At 39.1% G+C, this 14,204-nt stretch overlaps 1 protein-coding gene across 1 annotated transcript in view; it reads left to right on the top strand.

Moving 5' to 3' along the window:
- The window catches only part of Pcsk5 (proprotein convertase subtilisin/kexin type 5), a 409,124-nt gene that overhangs the window by 320,943 nt on the left and 73,977 nt on the right, over positions 1-14,204 (top strand). The window contains exons 23-24 of the mRNA XM_032891692.1: positions 863-1,069; positions 2,270-2,338. Of these exons, the coding sequence (XP_032747583.1) occupies positions 863-1,069; positions 2,270-2,338 (276 nt within the window). The remainder of the gene's footprint in view (positions 1-862; positions 1,070-2,269; positions 2,339-14,204) is intronic.

Genomic DNA, 14,204 nt, shown 5'->3' with positions numbered 1-14,204 from the left:
CCGGGCCATATGGGAAATCTGATTCTCAGCAGAAAGTGTAGATACTTACCCAGAGCACACTGAGCATTGTAACTCCCCAAAGCCGGGAATAAGAGGCTCCTAGGTAGACAAGTAGTATTAATCTTGGTGTTGTTTTTTATAAAATATGTATGTGTGTTTATAATCCTCTGTAACTGGTCCTGATCTTTTTCGAACTGATTAGATTTTTCTATTCTCTCCGGGAATAAATCCCCATGTTCTGTCATGCTGGGAAATTGCTGGTTCTTCTCTCATAGAGCCTAGTGTTGACAGAAATAAAAAACCCTTAGGGATGATGTGGGGGAGTTGCAGAGGTGTGCTTGATTTAGGGTGTCAATAAGGCTGTTCTTAGAACAATTAGTAGCTTTGCAAAAATCCCAGACATTAGTCAGCACAAGCATGTGATTTTAATAATGATTCCAAATCATTGCGAGATTACACTTTTGTCAAGTGTATCTGCCCCAAGTACATGCTTTTTCTTCTGGCAGCTCTGTAACCCCCAAGTCTGAATGGTTCTACCTTTACCAAAAGGAGCCCTTGGGAAAGTTAAACACATTTTGAATCATAGCTACCCACAGAGTATGGTTTGTGGCTTTACAATGACATCTCAAATAGAAGTTGTTCACTCAAATATATAAAATAGTGTAAAATGATTTCCTGCAAGGAAACTTTTCAGCAATAAGGATATAGATGTTGCACTTTTTATTAAATCCATTCTGATGCTCTTGGTCCCCTAGGAACAAAAGCACTCAGTTGTTTCTCTTTTTAATAAAACATCTTACTTTATATGGGTTCCATGACTGTTTTTGCATTTCCTCTTTCTCATGCCTCTCTAACTGATCAGACAAGCATGGCCAGGAGTACTTCCTGTACAAAGGGGAGTGTCTAGAGAATTGCCCTGTGGGCCATTATCCTGCCAAGGGACATGCCTGCCTGCCCTGCCCAGACAACTGTGAGCTTTGCTACAACCCACACGTCTGCAGTAGATGCATGAGTGGCTACGTCATTGTGCCCACCAACCACACCTGTCAGAAGCTGGAGTGCCGACAAGGTGAGGCTTCTCTGGGGCCCTGCTGAGCACCAAGTGGGATGAGAGAGTATATCTCTGGGCCTCAAGGAGGCTGTGACTACCTTACTTCAATTATCATGGTATTATCCTTACACTAAGAACGACTCTGAATAGCTCAGTAGGCAAGTGGAGCTCTTCCCCAACTCTACACTTCCCTTGAACTTCTCCAAAGAACAGAAAAACTGAGGTCCAAATCTCAAAGTCTTTGTCAACAGTTTTCTCCTTCTTCATTGCTAGGTATTAGACCCTAGGCAAAATTAATCTAATTTCTCCCTGCCTTGGGGGCTTTATTCATAAAGGGGATGGCATAATGCCAAGAAAATTGCCATGAGAAGCAAGGGCAATCAGTTGACCTAAACATGCTTAAAAGGTTTGAATGCTCTGTGAATTGTATGTGGTTGTCACTGTTCAATTCCTTTGTTATATTGAAAGATGATAATTTAGGCATCATTGACTATGTTTGCTCTCTTATGTGTAAGCACTCCTCTACATAAGGATTATGGCTAAAAATAGTTGCAAGTTATTTTAAATTAAACACTCCTTCTATCTCTCCTTCCCATTTATAGAGACAGTAATGTATATTTATACACACACATACACATACACACACATACATATATATATATACATATACATATATATTTAAATGTGTTTAGTAGGTCAGATATAGAGTTTGTTCACTTACATATCTAATTCCATTTTCCCAGACACAGAACTGATTTATTTAATAAGTCTAATCTACTGGCTTGTCTTTAAAATTAGTTAGATGGCCAATCATGGTTCATGGTAGCTCATGGCTGCAATCTCAGTACTCAGGAAAAGAAAGCACTGAGCTCAAAGCCCCTGTATGCTACGCAGTGAGTTCCAGGTCAGCCAGAGCTACATAGCAATATCCTGTCTCACAGAGCAAAATAAAGCAAGCAAGCAAACAAGAAAACAAGCAACAAAAGATTAGTTAGAGAATAGAGTCCAAACCTCTTGTATCTCTACTCACTTGAGTGCTATAGTCTGTTAAATCAATGTAGGATTTTAAGTTTTATGACACCCTTCAAGATGGTTTTGAGTTTCCTGATTGTTCTGTGAGTCACTTAAACATAAATTCCACAGCAGCATGACTTCATAGCAATGAACATGCCTTCACCCTGGGTCTGAGCTGTGTTTTCCATTCTTCTTACTGGACAGGTGAATTCCAGGATTCTGAGTATGAAGAATGCATGCCTTGTGAGAAAGGATGTGTGGGATGCACTGTGGGTATGTTATGTTCCTTTGTTATTTCCAAACTTTAAATAGCTGTGTCCCTTGTTGTACATCCTAATGTTGCCATTGTTTCAGCAAGGAGTCTTGTCATTGATGTAATTACCAATGTCTCCCTCACTACCACAAGTACAGACAACATCACAGTGAAAAAATGCTAGTGAGGCAATAGTGTCAAACTTAAGAAAAGATGGTGGCGTCCTCCCCTGTGGTTGTTAGTGTAGTCAATGGGGGTACTTTTCAGCAATAATGTCTGAAGGTGCTGGACACTCTTGAACTTCTTCATTAGGTGTCAAACAAAAGCAAACAAAGAAATGCCTGTGGGCTCTAACTCACTTGATGTGTGGAACACAAAAGTGAGCAAGTAGAAAGATAGAGATATCTCCTTTTGTTAAAAGTGAATCCTAAGACAATATTTTGCCATATGGTGATGGTGAAGTCAAGATTCCCGTTACACAAAGAAAAGCATACATCCTCTCTAGTTCCCAATTCCTTCCTTTCACACCACTGGTAAAGGAATAGGTGGTGTTGGTTTATAGCCCATGACAACATGGAGATGGATGGATGAGAACTGTAAAATGGGGAGACCATAAAATTCCGAGACTGCACTTCTATGTAAGCCTAGGCAACATAAAGAAGAAAGAATACAGCATCTGTGGAGGAAAATCCCAGCTGGCACAAAGGGTCAAGGAGTAATTTCTCTTGGGGACGGGGGTTCTGTGGAGGCCTTTGGTCCCTCTAAGACATAGCTGTTTAGTGGGGCCACTACAGTCATTCTGCAGAACACTTGCAAAGTGCCAGATTATGCTACAAAAAAGAAGAGCTTTCATTGGCCTTACCTACCAGACCTTATTAATTAACTAACTAACTAATTAATTAATGACCCTCTCATACAATACATCCTGATCACAGTTTCCTTTCTCTCCACTCCTCCCATCCTCCCCTCACACTACCTCTCTCCCCCAGATCCACTCCTTCATTTCCCTTCAGAAAAGAGCAGGTCTCTCAGGAATATCAACCCAACATGATATAAGAAGAGTCAATCAGACTGGGCACAAACCCTCATGTCAAGGCTTGGCAAGGCAACACAGTAAAAAAAAAAAAAAAAGCAGGCAAAAGAGTCAGAAGCACCCATCTCTCATTGTTAGGAGTCCCAAAAGGGCCCCTATGAGCCCTACTGAGCTGATTCTCTAGACCACAGTGTCCTAAACCCCTCTAGCTCTTACAGTTCTTACTCAACTTTTTCTGTGATTTCATTAATTCTTAAACACTATGCATGAGCTGTAGTTTATCTGAGGCTTAAGAAACTTGAGTACCATTCTTTCATTATCATCTACTATGGATTGTGGAGACAAAATACAATGAAATAATAGAGTAAAACTTTAGACAGAGGTGACAGGTGAGATTTAAGGGTAAAATTATAAATATCTGGGAATTTAATTTAAACACAGGTAATAAAACACCTAAAACTAAAATGTTGACAACATATTTTTGTACTTTTGTTATGGATATTTTAATTATGTATTTTGTTATATTCTGTTTTTGGAGCTATATAAAATTAAAGTCTTTCTTAGGATGTTATCAACAATCTTTCTGGCAGCAATGATAAATGTTGTGATGGTCTTGATTCAACTTTTTGTCCATTTCAAGATCTATTTCCCACTCAGTCACCCTACCCCAAGTAGATTTTTTTGCATCTTCACCATTGTGTGCCTGCATCTCTATGAATCACAGGAGTGTGAATGCTTGTGTGTGCTGTGGGGTGGGGCAGACCTTAAACACTTTTAGCTATGTTCGGTGAAGACAGTAGAAATCCACTAGGTTAAACATAGACAATTTAAAAATAGGTTATACTTCCATATCTTCAAAAACACCCTGAAAACAATGTACTTTGAGAATTCTCTCAGATTCAGATATCATCTTAAAAGAGATATGGTATTGCATGATATTATTCTTTGGAGAGTGAACAAACACCTATTCAGACCAAATAAGGAATTGACAACAGGCCAAACACACATACCACCCAGGTAGCTTAGTGAACCAATGAGTTTATTGGGGTTACTTATGGAGGTATAGGCCAGGGATTACTTACAAGAGCAGAAATGTTTCAAAGACAGCAGCAGCATCAGTCCACCCCAGAACAACCTGCAGGCAGCTCAACAGGTTGAAGAGTCTCCTCTCCAAGCCTCTCAGCTCTTCTGAGTCTCTTCTAGGCAGCTAGGTTTGTCTGAGAGTATTTGTCATCAGTCTTTATTGCATATACATATATATGTATATATGTATGTATATATATGTATAGAAACACACACACACATAGAGAGAGGGGAAGCTAGTGAATCTAGTCAGTTTCAATGACATATATATATGTGTGTGTGTGTGTGTATGTACATATACATATATATACATGTGTATGCATGTATATGTACATATATCAATATATACATATACATATACATATATACCCATATGCTTGACATGGGCCTAGACGTGAATCTAAAGGGTTTCAGGGACTTTCTGAACCTATTTTGAGATATTTACTTTCTGAGCTTAATGACTTCCCCACAGGATGAAATGTTTCACCTCCCACTGTATAAATATCCTATATCTTGCCTCAAAGACACTACACAACAGATAAAAACAATCTCAAGGCAACAACGCCCCTGGGAGATTCGGTATCCACCTTTTCCTGCAGAAACAGCTAAAAAGGAGACCAAGGTATAGAAAGAATATCTTATGTATGGATAGATACATCACCTGTCAATTAAGAAACCTATACCTTAGACAGGAAATAGAAGATGGGACATATGGGAGGAGAAAGAATTCTGGGATAGAGCCCAGTGCTGGGAGATCAACCTGGGAAGATGTGAGGAGACAGATGATGGTACTGGAGCACAGGTAAGCAGCCATATTGCAGAATGCAGGTTAAAATAAATGGGTTATTCTAAATTATGATCTTAGTCAGAGAAGAGCCTAGCTAGATTGCCAAGATATTTGTAAATATATTTGGAATATGTGTCTTATTTCTAGGAGCATGGGACTGGTAGGTAGAACCAGATTTAAGTTCAACAGCAAGGTGTAACAAGTGGGCAATGAATTCTGCAGCAGACACAGGCCAATCGGGTACTCAAAGTCCAGAGAGTCTACTGAACTGATAGATCAGTCTAATTCACTTTATAAAATGCTATTTGGATGTCTGACTCATTCCTTCACTTAGGCGACTTTAGCTATATGCTGCATGCTAGGCACTCACCATGGCACTGGAAATTCAAAGGTGACATGGCAGGAACCCTGGAATAAGGTTGTGCCTGGAAGGGAGATTCAAGTACAGCAGGATCACTGGCCAAGGTGACGAGAACATTCAAAATGCTCAGATTTCACATCCTAAATTCTAGCATTTCTCTTCATTTACAAAATTACTATATGTTAGATCTTGTGTGTTCCTGAATTGACTTGGATGATCTTGACCATGACCTCATTTCTGAGCCCTTGTGATCTCTCCAGTCAAATGAACCCATCCTCCCTCCTCCTTTTCATGTGTAGGCTGCTATAACATTGGTCTAACATTTGGTATGTGCATATCTTTCTGACTGACACTAAAGGGCTTGCTTAAAAATAAGCTCTCTGACTTACATCATCTGCTCCCACAAGAAAAGAAGCAGCCCAGGATCATAAAGCATACATGGTTGATATGCAAATGTTCCTCATTTATGATGGCTTGGCTTACACTGTTCTGACTCTACCTTCTACCGTGGCGTGACAATGATCATAGGGCTTTAAATTGGGAACTTTTTCTGCATTGGTAATATGCATACAGAATTTCCTCATGTCGCTGGGCAGCATCAAACCTCATCTGCCAGTAGATTACACGCTCCAGTCAACAACCAGTACCATTCAGTGTGCTGTGGGGCCAGCAATTCTTCAATATATTATATGAGATAATCAATGTTCTCTTAAAAAATATTCTTGTGTTAGAGGTGCTTGCTCAAGTGTAGCCTAATGGGTCTGAGAATATATGAGAGAGCATGTAAGTCCTAGATTCTACGCTATGCCATGATGTTTGGTAGGCCAAGAGTATTAAATGAATTTTCCTCTTAAGATTATGTTCCATTTGGAATGGGTTTATCAGGGCATAACTTCATTTTAAGTAAAACATCAACAACAAAAACAAAACAAAACAAATTTTTAAATATGAATAAATATTTACTGGGTTGATTTTGAGAGTTTCTCAATTTCAAACAGATTATTGGCTTATGAGATGTAGAGATTCAGAGTCAATGTTTTCTCGAAATTTTGTATACAATCCAAGAAGAGGAAAGAAATCATACAATAAAAATAATTTTTATAGAATATTAGAACTGAAAAAATTATTAAAAACATGGTTGGTTGCATTTTATAGTTTTAAGAATGTAAGAATGGGAACTTTAAAAGATATGAATAACTTAGCAGGATCTGCCCAAAATTATTCTTGAAACAAAACGTCATTCTTTGGAGAGCACTTCACTTTATTCCATTTTAGCAATGCAGATTCTTTTTTCGAAGGGGTCTAGACGATCTCTGGAGGAATTAAGGACAAGTGAACGCAGACATCTGAGACATTTTTATCTGTGTTATGTCATAAACAGTTGTTGTGGATGCAGGGGATGTTTTGAGACTTTTGTATTCCTTTTCCGATATTTAGATCACTATAGATTAATGTCTGTGTTTTATGACTAATAAAAGAAAACCCAGTTTCAGGTTGACAAGACTCTCAGCCAGCTCCAGGGAGGAGCTAGGCCTTGTCAGCTCAAGAAATATTTTCATAAAGGAGACAAAAAACTAACCCATAACCAAAAGTATTTGCTTTGTCTGGAGGAAAACACTGAATTTGATAGTCTAGGGATGGAGCCTGGTGTTTTTATTGTTATGGAGTGAGGGTTCTATTTTTTTATGTTGCTGTAAACAAATAACATTCCTATCTTATCCTAAGAATAGTTGATGTCACATGTTTTGTCTTTATAACAAGTATCTTCAGTTGGCATTTTCACAAAGGCAAACCTGCTTGTTTGAGATTCTAATTTGATGTTTTGATATATCCTTCACATTTTAATTTAATGAACGTAGTAATAGGTGTAACCTAAGATTTGAGGTCTATACCTATTTATCCATTGACTTAATAATGGATTTAAATCCAGTTGTATAAAATCTTAACTCTCTTATCTCATTAATAAAAATACAGTGTTTGTATTTTGGTTCCAAAGGGCATAATAGAAATCCATTATTTTTTGTTCTTTGAAAGGAATGTAGTCTGCAGAAACACATAAACTTTTAAACATTTTAAACAACTACTAAAAAAAATAAATTCCCATAATTTAAATTTCAAACAAGTAGACAAACTTGTGCATAAGAAATATTTAGACAGGGAGCCTCCTGCCTTGAAGTAAAAGAGTTTTCCAGAGAGGCAGACTGGTGAGGAGACTGTGAGCTTGTCTTGGTTGTCCACACAGAAGAGGATGAGCTGCCCTCAGCATGGGGCTCCATTTGATGACAAGTGGCAAGATGGTCTGCCATGGATTTTCCACCCCAAAACACACAAATCTTGCAGGAAATAAAAAATAAACATAGAAAGTCTAGGAGAAGCCATTGACAATCCAAATCTTAAATTCAATGAAAGCATTTGAAGTTATTCATTAGCTGAAGTAGACTAACTGAAGGTTGGAGGGTGATGGACAGACAGACAGACAGACAGACAGACAGAAGGAAAGACAGGTTACTAGATGTGGCTCAGGAGTAGAAAGCTTGCCTAGTTTATGCGAAGCTCCATATTCCAACCTCAGTACTTAAATGAACAATATATAAACTGGCAGAATGATGGGCTTGCTTAGGCTTTTCCTATTTGAAATAGGGTACCATGGCCCATGCCAGCCTCAACTCACTATGTAGCTGAGGATGATCTCTAACTTCTGATTCTCCTCTATCCACCTCCCCAGTGCTAGAATTACAGGCGAGCGCCACTATGCTCACTGGTGATGAGATCAAACTCAGGGATTCCTGCACACAGGGCAAATGCTCTGCCAGCAGAGATACATTCTTAGCTTAAGGGTGTGTGTCCTGAGGAGGTATTTTAAGGTGAGTTGGACTGCTGACTTCACAGTGCTCAAGGGTAGATGACAAGTGGAGGGGCTGTAGTACCAACAGCAGTGCAAGCACTCTTATAGAGTCCTGGGAGAAGCAAAAGCAGGTCTAGCTAAAGTGAAGACACCATGCAGAAAGGTATAACCTTTTACATCACATGAGACAAATGACTCTCAAGAATACGAAATGAGGTTTGGGCACTTATTTACTTGTCAGCACATCTATTAGAGTTTACATCTTCAGGATTCTGGCTTATAAAGACCAGCTAAAACACCTACCCTCTCGGTACTGTGCAACTACTAGATTCTTGGACTTCCCCTTCACAGCTAGCCATTGTTGGTTTAGTTGTACTGCAGCCTGTGTAAGCGCAATTGTGGAGCAGTCTGGGACAAGATTCATTAGGTTTCTGCTTGCACCCTGAGCTGATCCTGTGTCCCAACTCTCAGTATCCAGATCCTACTGGGAGAGAGCTGGTTTCCCAGGAATGCTAACACACAGACTTATGTGAGGGCCAAGCCACTGTCAGAGACAGCAAGACCAGCTAACACCAGAGATAACAAGATAGCAAGAGGCAAATGCAAGGACATAAGCAACAGAAACCAAGGCCACTTGGCATCATTAGAACCCAGTCCTCCCACTACAATAAGTCTAGATACCACAACACACTAGGAAAGCAAGATGTGGATTGAAAATAACATCACATGATGATGATAGAGGACTTTAAGAAGGACATAAAAAACTCCATTAAAAAAAAACACAGGAGAACACAGGTAAACAGGTAGAAGCCCTTAAAAGGAAACAAAAATCCCTTAAAGAATTACAGGAAAAAGCAACCAAACAGGTGAAGGAATGAACAAAACCATCTAGGATCTAAAAATTGAAATAGAAACAATGAAGAAATCACAAAGGGAAACACACAACCCTGGAGATAGAAAGCCTAGGAAAGAGATCAAGAGTCATAGATGCAAACATCACCAACAGAATACAAGAGATAAAAGAGAGTATCTCAGGAGCAGAAGATACCATAGAAAACATTGATAAAACAGTCAAAGAAAATGCAAAACACAAAAATATCCTAACCCAAAATACCCAGAAAACCCAGGACACAATGAGAAGATAAGACCTGAGGATAACAGGTATAGAAAAGAGTGAAGATTCCAAACTTAAAGGGTCAGTATCTTCAACAAAATTATAGAAGAAAACTTCCTTAACATAAAGAAACAGATGCCCATAAGCATACAAGAAGCCTACAGAACTCAAAATAAATTGGACCAGAAAAGAAATCCATTCCCTGACATAATAGTCACAACACACAAATATACAAAACAAAGAAAGAATATTAAAAGCAGTAAGGGAAAAAGGCCACATAACAAATAAAGGCAGATCTATCAGAATTACACCACACTTCACACCAGAGACTATGAAAGCCAGACGATCCTGGGCAGATGTCATATAGACCCTAAGAGAATACAAATGCCAGGCTACTATATCCAGCAAAACTCTCAATTACCATAGATGGAGAAACCAAGATAGTCCATGACAAAAATCAAATTTACACAATATCTTTCCACAAATCCAGCCCTACAAATGACAATAGATAGAAAACTCAAACACAAGGAGGGAAACTACACCCTATAAAAAGCAAAAAAGTAACCTAATTTCAACTAACACAAAAGAAGATGGCCACACAAACATAATTCCACCTCTAATAACAAAAATAACAGGAAGCAACGATCACTTTTCCTTAATATCTCTTAATACCAATAGACTCAATTCCCCAATAAAAAGACATAGACTAACTGACTAGATATGTAAACAGGACCCAGCACTTAGCTGCATAGAGGAAATGTACCTCAGTAACAAAGACAAACACTTCCTCAAAGTAAAAGACTGGGAAAATTTTTTCCAAGCAAATGGTCCCAAGAAACAAGCCGGGGGAGCCATTCTATATCGAATAAAATCTACTTTCAACCAAAAGTTTTCAAGAAAGATGAGGAAGGACACTTCACACTAATCAAAGGAAAAATCCACCAAGATGAACTCTCAATTCTGAATATCTATGCTCTAAATGCAGGGGCACCCACATTCATAAAAGAAACTTTACTAAAGCTCAAAACACACATTGCACCTTACACAGTAATAGTGGGAGACATCAACACACCACTCTCATCAATGGACAGATCATGGAAACAGAAACTGACCAGAGACACAGTGAAACTAACAGAAGTTATAAACCAAATTTATTTAACACATATTTATAGAAAGTCCACCCTAAAACAAAAGAATATGCCTTCTTATCAGTACCTCATGCTACCATCTTTAAAAATTGACCATATAATCGGTCACAAAAGAGGCCTCAACAGATACAAGAAGATTGAAATAATCCCATGCATCCTATCAGACCACCATCGATTATGGCTGGTCTTCAATAGCAAAAAATTACAGAAATCCCATAGACTAGCACATCATCTCCCTAGGCAAGGCTGTAGGAAAGGGAAAAATAGATAGATAGATAGATAGATAGATAGATAGATAGATAGATAGATAGATAGATAGATAGATAGATAGATATAGAGAGATAGAGAGATAGAGAGATAGAGAGAGATATTCATATATATATATACCTTTCTGTCGCAACTAAATGGTATAACCTTTGCAGAACATGTGAGAGGCTGGATCATAATTACTTATAATCATTGACACTCATCTTATGACTGTTTCTAGAAATTTAAGCAAAGAACACACAAATTCAAAGCAGTGTGCCCTAGTCTGCTTCATTCATGGGGTTGAGTTCTGAGACTCAATGGATGCCCAACACTACAGTAATCCAGGACCTTATCATTCGATGCCTTTTCATCTAAACAACTACCACACACACTGTGGCTCTAACTTAGAATCTCAGTGTAACAGTAAAACCAGTACAAATTTGTTCTTCTCCCATCATGATTTCAGAGACAAGGGATCTTGTCAAGGATCTTAGCAATTTCCTGCCTCCTGCCTCCTGCCTCCTGCCTCCTGCCTCCTGCCTCCTGCCTCCTGCCTCCTCCTGCCCCCTGCCCCTGCCCCCTGCCCCCTGCCTCCTGCCCTCCCCCCTGCCCCCTGCCCCCTGCCCCCCTGCCTCCTGCCTCCTGCCCCCTGCCCCCCTGCCCCCTGCCCCTGCCCCCTGCCCCCTGCCCCTGCCCCTGCCCCTGCCTCCTGCCTCCTGCCTCCTGCCTCCTGCCTCCTGCCTCCTTCCAATTTCCTTCAAATAATAAATTTTCCCCTTCTCTCCAAAATATTTTTGGTTTCTCTTTGGTATAACTGCCTTGAGTTTGGGAGCTGTTATTAAGTAACATGAAGGTGGTATGAACATGGTACTGTCACTCTGTATCAGCTAATGTGTTAGCTAGGGTGGCCACTATCTGACTAACAGTCAGGTTGCAAATATAGAGTAAATATACTGGACCAAGGAAAAATCTGAAGCTTGGACAAAGCAGAACAAGATGGAAAGAAAATCCTTGGGTCAGGGAGACAAGTGGGTGTACAAACATCCATGGGGGTATTAACATAGCCAACCACTGGAAGCAGATTAAATATCAGGCTCATGGAAGACTAGTGGATGTATGAACAGTCATAGTAGTATTGCTTGTAGTCAACCATTGGAAGCATACTAAGTGTCAGGCTCCTGGAAGTCTAGTTGAAAATCCTAGAGTGCACAGAGAACACTCTATAGTCATCGGGACCAAAAAAAGGTCTGTATAAAGTAATAGTGATTTCCTGGTATACTGGTTCACAAGCATTCTGTTTGTGTTATGCTATCTTCTGGGTCAATAAAATGTTGAAATTAAAGTATGCATATTTACACTTGTTCTTGCTTATGAAATAAATAAAACAGAACAACAAGAATAACAACAAACAGGAAGAAGACAAGCTGGTTGACTGTAGGCCTGAAGCTGGTTGGTGACTGTAAGCCTGAAGCTGGTTGACTGTAGACTGAAGCTAGTTGGTGACTGTAAGCCTGAAGCTAGTTGACTGTAGGCCTGAAGCTGGTTGGTGACTGTAGGCCTAAAGCTGGTTGACTGTAGGCCTGAAGCTGGTTGACTATAGGCCTGAAGCTGGTTGACTGTAGGCCTGAAGCTGGTTGACTGTAGGCCTGAAACTGATTGACTGTAGGCCTGAAGCTGGTTGCCTGTAGACCTAAAGCTGGCTGAATGTAGACCTGAAGCTGGTTCACTGTAGGTATAAAGCTAGTTGACTGTGGAAAGAAGTGTAGTGGATAGAGAGATAATCCCAGTGGTAAAGAGTTCAGAGGACTAGAGTCTAGTCTCAATGCCCAAATCACCTATAACTCCAACTCCAGAGGCTCCATCAACCTCTCTTGGCCTTGATGTACACCTACACCCACATGTGTGTACAAAGACACATAAATAAAAATGAAAGTAAATTTAAAATAGAAGAGAGTGGAAGAGATAATAGTGAAACCTCTCAAGATAAGGTTTCACATAGTTCTAATTCTAGTTTTATGTTTCATGTTTTTATAAAACAATATAGTAATTAGTCTGTGTGAATGAACTCCCACAATTTGGGTAAAGAACTAAAATTCAAATAGCTGTCTAGTTTTTCCTTTAGTGTTATTATTAGTGTGCAAAGTATTTTTCATGTGTCTTGTTGAGTGTCCTCTTCCCCCTCTTCTCTCTCCTCCCAACTTGGTACCCATCTACACCTCACAACCTCTGCTCACACATGTTCTCTCCCACCTGCCTCGGAGTATTTCTTGCTTCCTCTCATAGTCTCCTATGTAGTTTCATAGCCTTTACCCACACACATACCCATATAATATATATATATATATATATATATATTAATACAAACAACAGAACTTCTGACCAAAAATGAATAAGAACATGGAGTTTTTGTCTTTTGAGTTTGGATTATTTCATTCAATTTAATACTTTTCCAGATCTATTTTCTACAAATTTTATAACTCAATTTTTCTCTATGGCTAAATAAAATTCCATTGTGGATACATACCACATTTTATTATTTGTTTATCTATTGATGTACATACACTGTCTTGGTTCACTTGTCCTTGTGAACTATGTATCTTTCCATGTTGATTCCCCTAATCGCCATCAGAAGTAAGTAAGATCTCTTTTCCCCACAGGCTAACTGACATTCTGTGTCTTTCCTTTCTTGATCTTAGCCATTCTGACTGGCATGAGATGGAATCTAAAAGTGATTTTAATTTGCATTTTCCTGATAGGTAAGAATGGTAAACACATCAAAGAAATGTTATTGTTTATATTTCTTCTTTTGAGAACCATCTGTTTCTTCTGTTATCCATTTATTGATTGGCAGCTTAGGGCTTTCGAGTGCTTAATTTTTGCAGGTTTTGTTATTTCATGCATATGGCTATTTGTCTGCATGTATGACTACACACTCCATGTCTGCACAGATTCCATGGAAGTCAGAAGAAAGTGTTGAATGCTCTGGAACTGGAGTCACAGATGGTAGAATCAAATCCGGGTTCTCTGCAAGAACATCTAGTGCTTTTAACTACAGTGCTCTTAACTGCTGAGCCATCTCCTTAGCACCATAATTTTTACAGTTCTTTGTATAGTCTAGATGTAGTTCTGTCTAAGGTAGAACTAGCAATAATATCCCCATTTGGTAGTCACATAACCTGGTCTGTTGACAGTTTCCTTTTTAGCACCAAAACTTTTTAATTTTGGGGTCTCGCTTGTGAACTCTTGGGATGTTTCCTGTGTTTTAG

The sequence above is a fragment of the Rattus rattus genome, chromosome 2 (assembly GCF_011064425.1).
Source record: "Rattus rattus isolate New Zealand chromosome 2, Rrattus_CSIRO_v1, whole genome shotgun sequence".
Classification (NCBI taxonomy): domain Eukaryota; kingdom Metazoa; phylum Chordata; class Mammalia; order Rodentia; family Muridae; genus Rattus; species Rattus rattus.
This window is presented reverse-complemented; position numbering and strand designations above follow the sequence as displayed.